Here is an 18,899-nt window from a genome sequence, read left to right on the forward strand (position 1 = left end):
GAAAAGCAAGGTGTGCTGTGATTGGCCAGCTATCCAGTGTGTTGTGACTGGCCGAATAACTCAAGTGTGCAACGGAAATGTTACGCCCCTTAACATACTGTTGATGCCGTGTGTCCCGGCGAGCGACGAGACAAAAACATGAAAACCCATTACAAACGAGGCATTTGTTGCATCCAGTGGGCACATAATTACGGATTATAATGACTTATACTGTCTTTTTACACATTGCGTTGCATCGTGCCGTGTAAACATAAAACCATGTCTGCATTTGTGATCGGAGAAATGACAAACAACAAGCGCTACTCTACACTGCTCAAAACTCACGTTTCAATCATCAGTGGCAAATCCTTTAAATGAAAACTTATTTACAGTCTGTGAGTCAGAACATCCGGCATTGTAGTCCACTCTACCAGGATCAGGAAACAGTCCTCCATAAAATGTGCTGCACACATCTGAATATTTGGGTTGAAGTGTTCTGGAACAGTGTTGTAAATACAACTTAACCACTGATTTCTAGTCGTGTCCTCTTTTGGAAGGCCAAACAAAGTAGTTTCGCTTTCACAATGAAACACAGCGTCACACACGGCGGGCCAGATCCGACGAAGGAGCGGCAACCACATGTGACGACGGCAAAAATACTACAACGAGAATAAAAGTTACGCCTTCTTTCTTTGCGTGCACATTTGGGCAGCGTTATGCAAATCTTCCCACATCGGGCGTAGACATGTGGGGGCGTGTTAGAATGAGCCGTTTTAGGTAGGTGTGGCTGACTCTTAACTTTTATAAAGAATATCTCTTTGGATTTGAGACTTTAGTCTTTGCAACTTTACAGATCTTCTTTATGCACCAAGAGCTTGTAACACTCCAAAGAGAAAGGAAAAATTGAAATCGCATAATATGACCCCTTTAAATGAATGCCACCTTCTTGGGACAATAAAGCCCTCCCTACACCTACCTGATACTTTATTTTCACATTTTTTATGATTTCCTCCATTTTTATTGAAAATAAACGCCTTTCCGACGCGATACATTTAGGGTGACCATGTGTCCTTTTTTTCCCAGACCTGTCCTGGCTGGGATTTCTAAATTGTCCAGGTTTTTTATTTGCTTTCTTATTGTTTTTATACTTGCTGAAGGTAATGACTGAAAAGTAGTTTGACCAATAGCATGTGGGCATTGTACACAATTGACCAATTGTGGTGTGTGAAAAGGTGGGATCTACAGAGAGTGGTCAAAGCAATGCAGATACATATACATATAATGTATGAAGTCTGTAGAGAGCATGTCAACAGGAAAACAAAGCCAACACCTGGACATTTTAGGCAATTTAGAAATCCTGGCCTGGACTTGTCCGGAAAAATTAGGGTGTATGTTCACTCTTATACATTACTATTCTCAACACAGCCTCTGTATGGAAGAAGTGAGTGGATGGGTACTACTGAAATGTGTTTCTAACGAGAAGCAGCATTGAGGTACCGTGCATGGAGCAGTAATTGGCAATCTGGTCCACCACAAACATGAGCGTAAAGCCCAAGACGAGAGAGACTCCTATGAAGAAGTCAGGACGCAGACCTTTCTTTGCAGTAAGATGAAGTGTTGAATTTGATTCTGATATATTTAGAATCTCTCCTATTGCGGAGCAATACCAGTCTACATGAGGAGGAGAAGAAACAGGTTTTGGCAAACATAATCAATCGTTGTCTGCTCAATATGAGGCTACCAGCAGTGAGTTTTAACTGGTAACCTACATTGGATAAAAGTAAACAAAGACAAGTGTGCATGACTGTGCATATTCATTCCCTGAATAGGGAAGTGAATGAATAAATAAGAGGAAGATGATTAGTCTCACCTTTCCATGACTCCTGAACTAGCTCCACCCCCTCAGGAATGATGATTGACAGGGCAGTGCCACATAGAAGCCCCGCCCCCAGCACGGTAACCAGCTGCAGTTTCTGCTGTAAGGGTGGAGAAAATGTCATAAAATAACATGTCAAAATAAAATACACAGTTACTGCCTTTACAGTCATGGAGTTTTATGTTTTACAGTATGACACGGTAAGTTGAAATACAATTCTAACTCAATTGTGTTTGCTACTAAGAGACTTACACATACAAAGTAACGTAGACACACTATCACACGCAGAAACCATCACCAGTAACGTGACTGAACTCAGATACACTGGGCAGAGTACAAAGCATTGAAGAAACCTTACGAACATAGTTAAACATCATTTGTAATGCATGCTACAATTTACATGTGGTGTACTGTATGTAAATATTGTTTTTACCTGCATTTGATGCATTGTTTTATCGTCTGTAGCTTTACAGTAGCTTATAAAGTTAACGTACCAGCATACGAATATTGATCCTCTTACCTCTGATAAATTGATCAATAATGGAATTATCACATAGCCAGAGATATGAGAATAACAGCCCAAGCTCCGTCCATGACTGCTTCTGCTCTTCAGCCCTTCCGATCAAACCTTAACGCATGATCAGGCTGCATCACATGTAACAAACACCCTAACACACAAAAGGAAGACACAAAATCCTCTTTGAGCCAAGTACTGCTCACTGCAGAGCCAAATGACCTCCAGCTCCCCTCTCTGTGTGAACTAATGGGTGGAGTTATGTTTAGCGATAGGGTAAGAGGTAGGGTTAGGGAGTGGCTGGGTGTCTAGCTCCACCCATTACATCCAGCGAGGGGGAGCTAGAGCTCCAGCTCCTCCCATTTGGCTCTGCAGCGAGCACCCTCTCCTTTGAGCACTCACTGGAAGGCATAGTGGAGTTCTCCACGTCTCAACACCCTCCATAAACCTCCACAACTCTAAACTACACCCCTAGAGTCAGACGAACAGCATTACATGATACCAATGCTCAGGGGACAGTCCGATTCATTTGAGAGAATCGGTTTCTTCTATTCAACTCATCTACGAACCGAGTCAGTGTCCTCATAAAGACCCTGCGGATTTTATTTTTTATTTTTGTAGTAAAATAGTATGAGGTTCCATTTGTGTCAAAAATGAGTGGACTAACAGACAACATACACGCCTACATATACTGATTTACCTGAACAAGTAGGCAATGACTGTAGACAAAGACAAATGTATAGTACAAAGCACAAAGCAGTCGACTCATTTTTGACACAAATGGAACCTCATAAAATAGTTGTTTAGTATGTCATCAGTACTGTGTTATATGAATATGTAGGTGTAAATTGCCTCATAACATAAGTCTAACAAACTGTATCAGTATTCAATTTATGTACTTAATTGAACTAGACTTTTGTGAATACCAAAATAATATAACCACATTTGGGGAACGTTATTCGTCTACGTTAAGAAAAAAAAAAATCACCTGCCAAACAAGTCACTTAAGTAAATTGTGAATAGTCATATATTATTTAATTTTTGTGAATGTTGTTAGACCCTTTTTAAATTTCTCAATCATGTGAAAGCCGTTCTTGTCGAACGTTAGATCACGCGCACACCGTGTCTTGAGGTAAGACGGTGATGAAATACATATTCACTAATAATATTGTCATAAGGATATTTAAGTCTAAGTTATAAACGTAATGTGAATTTAATGTTAGGCAATGACTGTAGACAAAGACAAATGTATAGTACAAAGCACAAAGCAGTCGACTCATTTTTGACACAAATGGAACCTCATAAAATAGTTGTTTAGTATGTCATCAGTACTGTGTTATATGAATATGTAGGTGTAAATTGCCTCATAACATAAGTCTAACAAACTGTATCAGTATTCAATTTATGTACTTAATTGAACTAGACTTTTGTGAATACCAAAATAATATAACCACATTTGGGGAACGTTATTCGTCTACGTTAAGAAAAAAAAAAATCACCTGCCAAACAAGTCACTTAAGTAAATTGTGAATAGTCATATATTATTTAATTTTTGTGAATGTTGTTAGACCCTTTTTAAATTTCTCAATCATGTGAAAGCCGTTCTTGTCGAACGTTAGATCACGCGCACACCGTGTCTTGAGGTAAGACGGTGATGAAATACATATTCACTAATAATATTGTCATAAGGATATTTAAGTCTAAGTTATAAACGTAATGTGAATTTAATGTGCAACGTTATGTGATTGTAAAATATAATACGACAGGAGCGCGGTTAATGCCTGTTATTAGATTCATACAGAAAATTTGTATTTAAAGCGTTGAATTAATTACTGTTAAAGAATATAGAAAGACATCCATGATCTCTTTCTCTAGGTAATATTATTGGTAGACATTTGTAAACTTTTTGCAGACGCCAAATGCAGTCGAATGTTTTGACCGAACCATTGCAAAGAATCGGTTCAATAGAAAGATTCATTAGTGAATCGGATATCAGAGAAAACATGATAGCTTATAACTGTTTTTTTTTTCCCTTCACAAGACATATCACAAGACTCCACCACAACAAGACCGTGAGAGGTCAAAGATTGCACTCACTATTTCTTGGCAAAGAAGAAAGCTGCCATAAAATGACATCACGACTCCTTATAGGAGGGAAAGAGTGTTTTAAAACCATATTACTGAAAAAAATCATGAAAATTGGACATCTGCATATTGGGCACATTATACATTTTTTAAACCTATTTGGAAGTAGATATATTTGTTGAGATCAACACTTGGATTTCTGACTACTTGGAAATACACAATGTGCAAAAATGTGCCAAAATGAGTTTTTCTTCGCAAAGAATTCAAATCAATGACAGAATTTTTGACTAGAACAGAATAAAACCGAGCCCTTAAGACTTCATCAAAGTGAAACACGATTAGTGCATTTCTTTGTAGCTTTTATAAACGACATGGGTCCACAGTGTGATATTGAAGAATTTCTCCACGCTTTATATGGTTTTGTCAGTCTATTTTATTGTTCAAAGACATGGAAGAGTTTGAGGATGACACTGTACAAAAGATCATTTGAGGGAAGGTTGAGATACAAAACTATTAAAAACAGCAATCGCAAGCCTAAGTACGATCTTAAGGGAAATCTGAATGGACAAAAGCAAACAATTCATGGTTGACTGTGCATGGTTTTGCTGGCTAAGCTGTACAAATGTAAATATAGTTTAGTGTTCCAAGAGCAGTGCAATGCTTCTATTTACAAAAATATTACACTGATTTAACCACTTCACTCCAGGCCAATGGCCGGTTAATTCAAAAGAAGGAAAAGTAATAGACAAAAGAAATAAATATTGTGGACAGCATCTGTAACAAATGGGAAAAGCCTATAAAGATGCATAAATAAATTATTGCCGCATCATGCTTGTGGACAGTGTTTTTCCTTAAATAGATCCAGGATGCAGTCATATGGTCATCACCTACAGTATCTAAGCAGCAAGAGCATCAGACGTACAAAGCACTGCAGTTACTCAGTGTTGTCCAAACAAGATCACTGACAAAAATGGCTTGATATGGGTACATACACCATGATAATGTTACATATTCCACATGAAGTGCATAGCCTAGTGTTATTTGCATTTAAAAGTTACAAGCTCCTCAGTGATAGATTGGTAGATTAGTGTGATTTACATAAATTAACTAAAAATATCACTAATGTTCTAATTTCACAAGTTTACATACACCCGACAACTGTTTCAAGTTAACATTTGTTGCAGAAAATGACAGTTAAAAACACTGCATTGCTATTTCTGTAAACAATAAACGACACAATGAGAACTATTTAGGTCCACTAGCAGGAAAGGTCAACCAATTAGAGGCTGGACAAAGAAAAAAAAAAGCAAGTACTTAGGCACAGCCTTTGTCTGCTTATTTTGAGAGGGAAAAAATATTTTGTTTCCAGTTCTGACTTGCATTTTCAGCAATGCACAGAGAGCATAAATGCAATATGTATATAATGGACACAGTGGCAAAAATGTCTGAACATGGTGACAAACCAGATATAAAGAGTGTAGTTGTTTCCTTATAGGAGGGAAAGAGTGTTTTAAAACCATATTACTGAAAAAAATCATGAAAATTGGACATCTGCATATTGGGCACATTATACATTTTTTAAACCTATTTGGAAGTAGATATATTTGTTGAGATTTGGAAATACACAATGGGCAAAAATGTGCCAAAATGAGTTTTTCTTCGCAAAGAATTCAATCAATGACAGAATTTTTGACTAGAACAGAATAAAACCGAGCCCTTAAGACTTCATCAAAGTGAAACACGATTAGTGCATTTCTTTGTAGCATTTATAAACGACATGGGTCCACAGTGTGATATTGAAGAATTTCTCCACGCTTTATATGGTTTTGTCAGTCTATTTTATTGTTCAAAGACATGGAAGAGTTTGAGGATGACACTGTACAAAAGATCATTTGAGGGAAGGTTGAGATACAAAACTATTAAAAACAGCAATCGCAAGCCTAAGTACGATCTTAAGGGAAATCTGAATGGACAAAAGCAAACAATTCATGGTTGACTGTGCATGGTTTTGCTGGCTAAGCTGTACAAATGTAAATATAGTTTAGTGTTCCAAGAGCAGTGCAATGCTTCTATTTACAAAAATATTACACTGATTTAACCACTTCACTCCAGGCCAATGGCCGGTTAATTCAAAAGAAGGAAAAGTAATAGACAAAAGAAATAAATATTGTGGACAGCATCTGTAACAAATGGGAAAAGCCTATAAAGATGCATAAATAAATTATTGCCGCATCATGCTTGAGGACAGTGTTTTTCCTTAAATAGATCCAGGATGCAGTCATATGGTCATCACCTACAGTATCTAAGCAGCAAGAGCATCAGACCGACAAAGCACTGCAGTTACTCAATGTTATCCAAATGAGATCACTGACAAAAATGGCTTGATATTGATACATACACCATGGTAATGTTACATATTCCACATGAAGTGCATAGCCTACAGTGTTATTTGCATTTAACAGTTACAAAGCTCCTCATTGATAGATTGGTAGATTAGTGTGATTTACATAAATTAACTAAAAATATCACTAATGTTCTAATTTCACAAGTTTACATACACCCGACAACTGTTTCAAGTTAACATTTGTTGCAGAAAATGACAGTTAAAAACACTGCATTGCTATTTCTGTAAACAATAAACGACACAATGAGAACTATTTAGGTCCACTAGCAGGAAAGGTCAACCAATTAGAGGCTGGACAAAGAAAAAAAAAAGCAAGTACTTAGGCACAGCCTTTGTCTGCTTATTTTGAGAGGGAAAAAATATTTTGTTTCCAGTTCTGACTTGCATTTTCAGCAATGCCCAGAGAGCATAAATGCAATATGTATATAATGGACACAGTGGCAAAAATGTCTGAACATGGTGACAAACCAGATATAAAGAGTGTAGTTGTTAAAAAAAAAAAAAAAACGGTGGTTAATAAATGGTGGTCAATGTACTAGTTTTTGTGTGTTCTTTTATTTTATTTTTTCAGACTTCAACCACTAAATGATGCATGAACCCAGTCAAATAAGCTCACAACTGCAAGAGTGTCAGCGAAAAGCTTGTAAATGCACACAGGTAAGAAGAACCATGGAACGGAGTCTGTTATTTCCAGTTCACTTGTAAAATCGCAAAGGAACACACCACTATTGCAATAAAGAAGGTCTTATTTAGGACACATGTTGATATGACCCAATGAGATCTGGCTATCATCATTAACCAAATTTTTAGGATGTTCAGTGATTTCTGATGATGTTTCCCATGCACTTAAGTGATCAAAAATGGTATTGTGTACATCACTTGTTAGTGGCAATAAAAAGAAACAAAATTTAAGTCAACAAAACCTGATGAAACTATTATTTCATACCCATGCATAACAAAAAAGAAAAATATATTCACATTCACAAATTCCACGTTTAAGTCCACATAGGGAATTTGCTCTTCTTTTTGCTACGGTATCAGTTATTGACAGAACATTCCACAGTAGAGCAACACAATTTAAAATGGGTCCATCTGATGCCTGATGCAGAAAGTAGCGTCATACTACGCATGGCGCAAGCATGCTTTAGCAATGCGTAAGTTTACATTTAAACACTGGATGTGCAGAAGATGTAAGGGTGGACGTAAGAGAATAGTTCCAGGGATGGGGATTTGCTTTGAGTCTGTCAGACAGTCTAAAAGTGGCTTTTCCAGTTCAAGTATATGATTAGACAATTAGTGTTCGGCGGCTGTTTTCCTCACAATCGGTTAATTCAGCAGGCTGGAGTGAGTTTTTCGATCCTGTGTTTTCCAACAAGAGGGACTAGTAATAGTCTATGTTAAATACAGTACACTCGCTTTGGTGCTCATCTCCAAAAGTATTGCGCTATAGTGTCATTTCAGTTGGGGCGAAGAAAATAACATTTGGTTTCTAAACTCAAAACTTTCAGAAACATTCTGATTAACTGTCTGTCATTATAACTGATGTTTATTCCACAAGCATTTCTAATATGTATGATTTCTTACAAAATTTGATAAACTATCTGTGATAGTATTTCTGTGTACTACAGATGGTTAACGTGGGGTGTTGCTAAAGCTCTAAAAAAAACAAAAACAAAAAAAAAAGATTGTAAATGATCACATGGCTGTCTGAAATACTTGATTCTGATTGGTTAATTCATAGATTCTTTTTTTGTTTGAACTCTCACCAAACTGTTTAGTTGACCATTATCCTATGTAACTCATTTCCTAAGAAATGTTTCTATATTTTCTTTATGCAAAAGATTTGGAGGTGAAATCTGACCTTTATGCGTCTTTGTGATATCCACCCTAATATACAATTTTCCTGCCCACCTGAGATAGCGCTATAGCGGTTTTACTTCATCATAACATAGGTCAATTCAAATTTTTGTTTACTAGACATGCGCTTGTAACGGCAAGAAACGTCATGCGAACAGGGTAACCACAAAGATTGTAAATGATCACATGGCTGTCTGAAATACTTGATTCTGATTGGTTAATTCATAGATATCTATTTTTGTTTGAACTCTCACCAAACTGTTTAGTTGACCATTATCCTATGTAACTCATTTCCTAAGAAATTTTTCAATATTTTCTTTATGCAAAAGATTTGGAAGTGAAATCTGACCTTTATGCGTCTTTGTGATATCCACCCTAATATACAATTTTCCTGCCCACCTGAGATAGCGCTATAGCGGTTTTACTTCATCATAACATAGGTCAATTCAAATTTTTGTTTACTAGACATGCGCTTGTAACGGCAAGAAACGTCATGCGAACAGGGTAACCAATGTAAAGAAGAATTATGAAACTCAGTTTCTAATAGTTGGAGTACAATCACAAGCCATCTATATTCTTGTCAATTGGCCATCCTGTCTCCAAGCCTCAATGATAAATGAGTGTTATAGCTGTCAGCTGTGATGGATTCACAAGCTCAGTAAGTGTGGTGAGGTGCAGTGCATGTTGAAGTCCTGCTAGTTTCTCTAAGTTTAGCACCTGGCGTGGCCCTGCCTGTGTCACTGGTGCACCTCGTTCTCAATAAGGCTGTCCTCTCCTGATTGGAAATCACCCTCGTTTACCACCTCCTCATCCTGCGACGACCCCTGCCCCTCGTCCTCGCCACTTCCTGTCTCGTCTGTGTTTGGGTCCTGTAGCACTTGGGCGACGTACGTCTGCTGATATAGAAAAAAGGTGGAAGATGTAAAGTGGAAAAAAAAATCAGATGTGACAATGTCCAATTTTTGTTGAAGCCAGATTAGTAACTACTAAATAAAAACTAGGGGTTTAAAAAAGAAAGCTTTCTTGCTCATCATGATGTGCAAGACTCTGACATGATTATTAAAACTTACCACAGACTTGACAGGTGGAGATGAATCCGGTGGTCGTCCATTGTCCACACCGTCCATGTCGATCTGCAGAGAATTCAGGAATAAAAAATAAATCACACTGAGGTTTAGAGAAAGTTCTAGACTTGGTTTATTTACAAAGAAACAAACAATCAAACAGACAGAGCTGTTTCTGACCTTGTAATTGTGCGCACTGAGGTATTTGAAATGACCGAAGACGACGTGGGAAAGGCAAATGATGATGGTGATGATCAGAACCACAAAGGTAAACATTGATGTTGGAGCAACAAAACCTTTAAATTTTAAAAGAGGAAATCAAGAGAAAGGAGAGCAGGGGAGAAAAATCATATTAGAGATATGACAATAATCTTTTACATCTAGAGCACTGGTTCTCAACCTTGGCCACAATACTGTTCAAGTGCAAGTGAGCCACCTTGCTGCCTACGGTTTGGAACTATCATTGCGTCCAGAGTGTGCCTGAAATGCAGCGTAGGCAGACAGATCGCTAGGGTTTAGAACAGACCCACTATCTGGCGTTGTCTTACCTGTACGGACAGTAGAGAAGAAGAGCAGCCAGAAAAGGCAGAGGATGGGTGCTGCCACCACCTGGTTGACAGCTCCAGAGTGGATTTTCTTATCCAGTTTGGAGGGCAGGTAGGCATAATACATGTTATACCTGTCCACCAGGTGCTTCAGTAGCATGTACATCAGTCCTGCAGACAAAATTCAAATCAGCTTATGTTAAGCGTGCCACCACAATGCAAGAATTCTTTATAGTTCTTCAGTGAGAAATGCCACTCACCAAATGGTACGATAATTGGACAGGTGATGCTGTAGGTCATGACCACAGTAAAGACATTCATCATCCAGGCGTAAGCAGCTCCAAACTGGAACTCATAAGCTTGATGCTGTAACAACATGGAACCATGCATGAATTACAACATGAGTATATGAGTTACTGAGCATAACAGTAAGGGTGAGTGTAATGACTGCTGTACTTGAAACTACACAGACCTTCTTCACGTTGCGCCTCTCGGCAGCTGAACGTGCCAGACACAGCCGGATCATGTACATAAGGAAATAAGGAATGCGTAACAGTTCCATGGCATTACCAATGAAGGCAGACGCGATGACATAGTTCACAAAGAAAGCTCCATTATCTGGAAGGAAGACACACCTAATAGAGACGAAAACGGAATCAGGCCATATTATCTACAATCTTGAAAATATGCATAAACCAAATGTTTTGTAAACACCTTGACCTCATAATTATTATTTAACTCTCTCGATAGCCACTGTAACACAGGATTTTAGAGCTGCAAATCCTCTCATGGACTTACTCGAATCGGACTTTTGCCTCGTCGAGGAATTTCTTGTCAAAGAGCCAGCGGAAGAAAACATCCAAACTGCATTTTGGAAAAGATTGTGTGAAATGTTTAATGCAAATGAGAAACAGGCAACATGGCAAACACAACCTGGATAGAAAGTTTAGATGTTTTCCATTTCTATATAATGGCATGAAAATACACAAGAAATTCAATATTTGTGATACAAATGACATTTCAAATTAAAATATACAAATCTTACTAATAATAACAACTTAATGGTAGGTATTTTTCAGCCTTTTGTTAAAAGGTTGTTTATTCAGGAAAATACTACTTGATAAACCATCCCTCTTAACCCCTTTTAAATTTAAAATGCACCATATAAATAGTCCAGATGCAAAACCTAAAATACCTGCTCAGTCCCAGAGATGGCAGCAGCAGAACCATAAAGATGAGGAAGGTGTAGCATTTGTGCATGGTGGTTCTGTTCTCTCCAGATCTAAACGGAAAAGTCATGCATATTTTAAGCTTGGGACCACCAGGTTTGTGTGTAAAAAATTAAAAAAGACATCGATATACAGGGTTTGTCATTGTACCGTGTCCAGTGGGCCTCAAAGAAGGCGGAGTAGTAGACGATGGTGGGGAGAAGAGCCGAGAAGCACCACAACAGCAGGGTGGGGAAGAACTGAGTGATGATGGGGTTCTGGAGGAACAGACACAGGGGGAAGATGAGTGACAGAATCATGACCCAATAATCACACTGCACTGTGATGCTCATTAACACTCAGTTTAACAGACTTCTTACATTCAGGTACTCCACGGGTTTGGTGACGTTGAACTTGTCCATGGTAGAGATGATGATGGCAGGGGTGGTGAGGAAGAAGAGCAAGATGAAGAGAAAGCAGTTGATGACAAAGCAGCGGAGCCACCAGTTGAGGCCACCAGTGGACAAATGCTCCCTGTGGAGAACAAGGTACAACTCGTGATTTATATAACTATAAGCATTTTCAACCTTACCCAGATACTAGTTCTATGCATCAAATATCAGCGTTATTATCGGTCCGTGTTCTTTAATTTGCACACTTTCAGTAGATCACCAGTAGAACTTTCCACTACCATCTGTGCATTTATGTTCATTTAATGACAAGCAGTAAAGTGGCTACTATGTCCAGATTTATTTCTTAACTAGTGTTGATTTTTGCAGTACCTAGTAACAATAGCTGTTCTACCCAGATCATGTCTTTGGCATGGAGCAAATGAAACAATATTTATATTTATATATATATATGTGACCCTGGAGCACAAAAGCAGTCTTAAGTCGCTGGGGTATATTTGTAGCAATAGCCCAAAATACATTGTATGGGTCAAAATTATTGATTTTTCTTTTATGCCAAAAATCAGTCAGACATTAAGTAAAGATCATGTTGCATGAAGATATTTTGTACATTTCCTACTGTAAATATATCTAAACTTAATTTTTGATAAGTAATATGCATTGCTAAGAACTTCACTTGGACAATCTTGTATCTCGGCCAAATATTGTCCTATCCTAACAAACCATAAATCAATGAAAAGCTTATTTATCCAGCGTTCAGATGATGACATTTTGAAAAATTGACCCTTATGACTGGTTTTGTGGTCCTATATATATATATATATATATATATATATATCAAATTAGAATGTCGTGGAAAAGTTAATTTATTTCAGTAATTCAACTCAAATTGTTATCACAGTATTGTTAAAATGTGCTGGAGATGTTAAAAAAAGTACCGACAAAAAATACCTCAAGTTTTATATTTAAAAATCAACAAACAACAAATAAAATGACTTTTTGTTTGCATAATCACTAGTATGTATTGTATCAGCTCCATAAAGAATTCTAGATAACTTATTGTGAATTGTTAAACTGAATTGTTTAAATGTGTAGAATTCACTTAAGCTTGTTTTTCATAAACCGGTCAAAATTTACAGCAGGGCATACAAACTCGGTCCGTTGTTTGGCCAGACAGAAACTGCACACAGACTGAACGTAAATATAAGTCTCAGTAAATCCACTCTCTGACAGCAGGTGGCGCTTATGGAAAAGCTGTTTCCGGTAACCTCCGTGGACAAAGCAGTATTGCGATTAAGAACACTTCCTTTAGGTATTACATGGAGCGAAGATGAAAACAAAATGCCATCGATTCTTTTCTGAAGACAGTAAGAATCTTCAGAGGTACATTCATATAATTAATTAATTCATATATTCAATTGTATAATTCCCTTAGCACTCTTTTAAAACCTCCCAGCTTTTCCGCCTAGGCGGGTTTCACAAACCAAAACAGAGACCGACATTCCGATAAACAAGTATGTTAACTAAATATCTGCAAATATATTATGGTATTTTTATGCTTTAGTGGAGTCAAAAACTTACATAGAGACTGTTACTGAAAAATGTGCTTTATGCTGGACAGTACTTATTTATCGCGAGTTGTTCAAATCGTGGTTATCTAATATGGTTTTAATGATAATTAAAAGATGAAACGGTAATACTAACCGTGGTCCAATACGGTACTATATTAACTGCTTGATTGTTTGTTTCATCACAAAATGTAAACTATATTATCGCATGGCTCTAATCTGCTAAATGCGACTGTAAGGCATGAAGATATTATAAACATTAACATCATGATTTCTGTAAATCTAATCTATTTCAAAACAATGTGCATTATGAAAAGCTCAGTATACATAAATCTGACTTAACGATTTTCTACAAAAAACAGCCCACAGATCTGTGCAATCTAATGCATATTGCATAAAAAAATGCCAAGTCTTAGTCAATCATATAAATAACAATACTAGTATCCATTATATTGTGGTATCACTGATGATCTGTGGTCAGTCTCTTCCTGTCTAAGTGGGTATTTCTTGGCCAGTATAAACAGCGAAGTGGATTCCGGTTTATGCCTGAAGTCTAGCTCCGAGACTAGGAACATAATGATGTTACCAGTAAACATTCTGTGGATCTGGAGCGTATGTGACTGTCCAGTTGTTTGTGTTGAGGAGGCTGCTGAAGGGGGAGCACTTTGGCTCTCGTCGACAGTGACAGCCATGACACTGACACGCGTTAAAATCTTTCAGGATGCTGCCAAGGGGAAAAACACAGATATTATTATTTTTTTCATTCTATTAAAAGTATTGTGATGGTAACATGATCGTACCAGAAGGTAATACCATTAAGATAATCATGGTACCCCCATGAAACTTTCAGCGTTTTATTCACACACAGAGACCAAAACATCTATTTGACTTACAGAATGGCTCACTTAGACAGGAACAAACTGACCGATATGTGAAATGACCAACCACTGTTTCTTTTTATGCGATGCATAAGGGTGAGTCAATCTAAAATCAGTAATACTGGCATGCAACAAATTGGTAAGCTTTTTAAATAATAATGACACAGCAGCCTATTTGAGACGATGTACACACAACACCGAAGACATTAGTGGAATATAATGTGTACACTATAATGTCAAAATTTCCATCCATTCTAAAGTAATAGGTCTGTGGGAGTCTAAAAACTCTTTTCCCAGTTGGCTGCAGTAGGACAGACTGCAATATGCTTTGAAACGTCTGCGAGACTGATATCCCTTCTGCTCTCTTTTGTGTTTGTTCTATTCTTCCTCTTTTTCCTCTATCTACACATTCTGCTTTCTCTTTCTCAATTGGTTTGGTGGTCACTTTGGCCCCACAGTCTTGTTCTAGAAATCCTTGACCCAGAAGAAGTTAAAGACATGTATTGTCCCCACACATTCTTTAGCAGTAAATCATGGCTCACTTAGACAGGAACAAACTGACCGATATGTGAAATGACCAACCACTGTTTCTTTTTATGCGATGCATAAGGGTGAGTCAATCTAAAATCAGTAGTACCAAAATAGAAGACTGGCATGCAACAAATTGGTAAGCTTTTTAAATAATGACACAGCAGCCTATTTGAGACGATGTACACACAACACCGAAGACATTAGTGGAATATAATGTGTACACTATAATGTCAAAATTTCCATCCATTCTAAAGTAATAGGTCTGTGGGAGTCTAAAGGACTGATTACTCTTTTCCCAGTTGGCTGCAGTAGGACAGACTGCAATATGCTTTGAAACGTCTGCGAGACTGATATCCCTTCTGCTCTCTTTTGTGTTTGTTCTATTCTTCCTCTTTTTCCTCTATCTACACATTCTGCTTTCTCTTTCTCAATTGGTTTGGTGGTCACTTTGGCCCCACAGTCTTGTTCTAGAAATCCTTGACCCAGAAGAAGTTAAAGACATGTATTGTCCCCACACATTCTTTAGCAGTAAATGGGATTAGATAAACTGTGGATGGACACACTGAGCATCTTGTAGCCACATGATCACTTTAGAGCCAATTAAAGTTGGTCATTGTCAATTTACTGTGTGGACTGGGAACTCTTAAAGGGACAGTCCACCCAAAAATGAAAATTCTGTCATCATTTACTTTCCCTCACATGACTGACTTACGCAGAACACAAAAGAATATCCAACAAATATTAGACCCCGTTGACTTGGATTAGACATTTAGCTATCAAATTATTTTCTTGTAATGTTCTACAAAGGAAAGCAAGTCATACACACTTTGCATATATAACACACCTTACCCTTACAGATGATGGGAAGGCAAATCCTAATTAAGATTGTGACAAAAAATTTGTATCTTAAGCAAGAACTTACTCGAAATGCTGCTTTATTTGACTCTCTTCTGCATATTTTGCGATCTCGTTAATGAATAAAGTGCGTTTTACCTGTGAACAGAGACAATTTGGAGACATCAGAGTTAAGTTATGGACCTTAGTCAGGAGAGACATATATCATTTGACGCAAAAAATTAGCCTGTGAAGAGACAGTTTGCAGTGTTAAAATGTATTAAATAACTGTCCAGGTTTACATTGTTTGATGATTCATCTGTGCACATTGTAATTGTATTTCTTTGTAATCTTTCATCGAAATGTAACATGCCTCTGGAACAACTTCACCATCACCAACCTCTTATTTTTCAACCCCCCTTTCAATTTCCCAGTGGATAAAACCAAGACCCGACCTTAAAGGGGTCATATGATGTTGCTAAAAAGAACATTATTTTGTGTATTTAGTGTAATGTGTTTATGCGGTTTAAGGTTAAAAAAACACATTATTTTCCACATACTGTACATTATTGTTTCTCCTCTATCCCCCGCCTTTCTGAAACGCATCGATTTTTACAAAGCTCATCGGTCTGAAAAGCGAGGTGTGCTCTGATTGGCCAGCTATCCAGTGCATTGTGATTGGCCGAATACCTCAAGCATGTGACGGAAATGTTACGCCCCTCACCATACTGTGATGCCGTGTCCCGGAGCGATGAGACAAAACCATTAAAACCCATTATAAACGAGGGATCTGTTGCATCCAGTGGGGACATAATTACGGATTATAATGACTTACACTGTCTTTTTACGCGTTGCGTTGCATCGCGCCGCATAAACATAAATAAATATCTGCATTTGTGATCGGAGAAATGACAAACAACAAGCGCTGCTCTACACTGCTCAAAACTCGCGTTTGAATCGTCAGTGGCAAATCCTTTAAATATGAAAACGTACTTCCAGTCTGTGAGTCAGAACAGCCGGCATTGTAGTCTACTCTCCCAGGATCAGGAAACAGTCCTCCATAAAATGTGCTGCACACATCTGAATATTTGGGTTGAAGTGTTCTGGAACAGTGTTGTAAATACAACTTAACCACTGATTTCTAGTCGTGTCCTCTTTTGGAAGGCCAAACAAAGTAGTTTCACTTTCGCAACGAATCACACAGCATCGCCACGACATGGCGGCGGCGGTGGCAGCAACAATAAAGTTACGCCTTCTTTCTTTGCGTGAACATTTGGGCGGTGTTATGCAAATCTTCCCACACAGTGACATAGACATGTGGGGGCGCGTTTAAATGAGGCGTTTTAGGAGGGCGTGGACCAGTCTTAACTTTTATAAGGAATATCTCTTTGGGTTTGAGACTTTAGTCTTTGCAACTTTAGGGATCTTATCTATTCACGAACAGCTTGTAACACTCCAAAGAGAAAGGAAAACTTGAAATCGCATCATATGACCCCTTTAAAATGGCCCAGCATTCTGGAGGGCTTAAAATCAGAAATGTGATGCTCATATTATAAGCTTTGATTATTTTATGTGGTAAAGGACATTATGCCAAATATGCTGTAGATAGGAACTTTTACTGAACTCAGAACATTTCTGTGCAGTGTTTTGGTGAAGTTGTCTCTGCTCACCAAGTCGTCCTCTTTGTAGTGCATCTTTGATGTGTGTCTTCTCATGCTGTACACAGTCAGTAACAGATAGAAGAAGGCAAATGTAGTGTGCAGCCACAGCAGGTTATTACTGAAAGAGAGTGAAAACAAAGGGATGATTCATTCATCAACAGTCGTTCAAGAGTAATATCAGTGTCACAGATATTACCCGGGGCTTACCCAGATTTTAAGTTGGCTATTGTAGTTCGCCCAAAACTATAGGCATTATCTTCTGCAGGAAGAGAAGATCATAGGGAGTCTTTAGTCATATAAACGACAGGAAGCCAAACTCAAATGGCTGCGTTCAGATGTGTAATCCTAGATGACTCTTTCTCAAACTTTTTTGACTCACCTAATAGGTCTCCTGAGAAGTTGACGGGCAGGACAATGCCCACGGAGAGCACGCCCACCACTACCAACAGACCAATGATGTGCCGCTGGAATGAGAGGTAGTGCACGGAATCCTCACCACACTTCTCCCTGATCTCGTCATCTCTGTAAGGGTGAGAGAGGCATGTCAGCATAACATTAACATTTTTAGCCTGATGCCATTTCATTCAGACTTCATGGGTAAATACCATTTTCATGAAGCAATATACCTTAAAGGGGTCATATGATGCGATTTCAAGTTTTCCTTTCTCTTTGGAGTGTTACAAGCTGATTGTGCATAGATAAGATCCCTGAAGACATATCTACAATGTACAGTATTTGAAAAATAATGCGCTTTTTGAACATTAAAGCATGTCAACATATTCTGTTACACCAAATACACAAAATAATGATCTTTAAAAAAAGCATCATATGACCCCTTTAAATTTAAACCCAACAGTAATGTATTTGCTTTTTACATTTATCATTATGTATTAGTAGTATTTTATTAAACAAGCACGATATTTAGTTCACAATATAAACTATAAATATTTGACGAAAATCTGATTACAGTGCATAACAGAGAGAATATTGTATAATATAATATAACAAAACAATATATGATAATCTTCTTATAACTGAAACTGAAATTTTTCTTCCTCATTCCTTCTAATTTGAAAAGGACTCTGGGAATTGCTGACATATAAATGTGGTTATAATGTACTGGGGTTTTGTGATAATCAGCAAGTCTTTCTGGAAATTTCAGTAGTTACAGTATGTTCATTAAGGAAAAGCAGAAATGACTCACTTTATCCTGAAGATGGCAGTTAGCCAGGCACAGAAGCCCTATTACAGAGACAAAGAAAAGAACATCACATTCAATGCACTCTAACCGTTGTCTGTCAGCCACCTCCACATTCAGAGACATCAACAGTCTCTAATGCAGTTTGAGGAGTTGTTAGAAGCTGTGTGGGTGCACGTGACACCGGTTTACATAAGTGCAGTTATTCCAGATCACAGCAGGGGAGGGGGTTAGGCAAACAAATGGCTGTCAAAAGGTGTTGTGTGTGCTATTATGAAATCCACAGG

At 37.9% G+C, this 18,899-nt stretch overlaps 1 protein-coding gene and 1 pseudogene across 1 annotated transcript in view; both read right to left on the reverse strand.

Moving 5' to 3' along the window:
- Positions 1–2,449, reverse strand: part of LOC107597690 (zinc transporter ZIP9-A-like) — a 7,356-nt pseudogene extending 4,907 nt beyond the window's left edge.
- A 6,437-nt stretch (positions 2,450–8,886) lies between these two features.
- Positions 8,887–18,899, reverse strand: part of LOC107597679 (CSC1-like protein 2) — a 33,431-nt gene continuing 23,418 nt past the window's right edge. Inside the window, exons 6-21 of the mRNA XM_016288843.1 lie at positions 18,619–18,656; positions 17,794–17,936; positions 17,622–17,673; positions 17,424–17,532; positions 15,842–15,912; positions 14,097–14,234; positions 11,913–12,066; positions 11,704–11,810; positions 11,520–11,606; positions 11,123–11,188; positions 10,797–10,959; positions 10,585–10,690; positions 10,328–10,495; positions 9,960–10,075; positions 9,786–9,848; positions 8,887–9,611 (exon numbers count right to left, since the gene is read on the reverse strand). Coding sequence (XP_016144329.1) covers positions 9,453–9,611; positions 9,786–9,848; positions 9,960–10,075; positions 10,328–10,495; positions 10,585–10,690; positions 10,797–10,959; positions 11,123–11,188; positions 11,520–11,606; positions 11,704–11,810; positions 11,913–12,066; positions 14,097–14,234; positions 15,842–15,912; positions 17,424–17,532; positions 17,622–17,673; positions 17,794–17,936; positions 18,619–18,656 — 1,740 coding nt within the window. The 3' untranslated portion in view covers positions 8,887–9,452. The remainder of the gene's footprint in view (positions 9,612–9,785; positions 9,849–9,959; positions 10,076–10,327; positions 10,496–10,584; positions 10,691–10,796; positions 10,960–11,122; positions 11,189–11,519; positions 11,607–11,703; positions 11,811–11,912; positions 12,067–14,096; positions 14,235–15,841; positions 15,913–17,423; positions 17,533–17,621; positions 17,674–17,793; positions 17,937–18,618; positions 18,657–18,899) is intronic.

Source organism: Sinocyclocheilus grahami, unplaced genomic scaffold (genome assembly GCF_001515645.1).
Source record: "Sinocyclocheilus grahami isolate Dianchi unplaced genomic scaffold, SAMN03320097.WGS_v1.1 scaffold234.1, whole genome shotgun sequence".
NCBI classification, from domain to species: domain Eukaryota; kingdom Metazoa; phylum Chordata; class Actinopteri; order Cypriniformes; family Cyprinidae; genus Sinocyclocheilus; species Sinocyclocheilus grahami.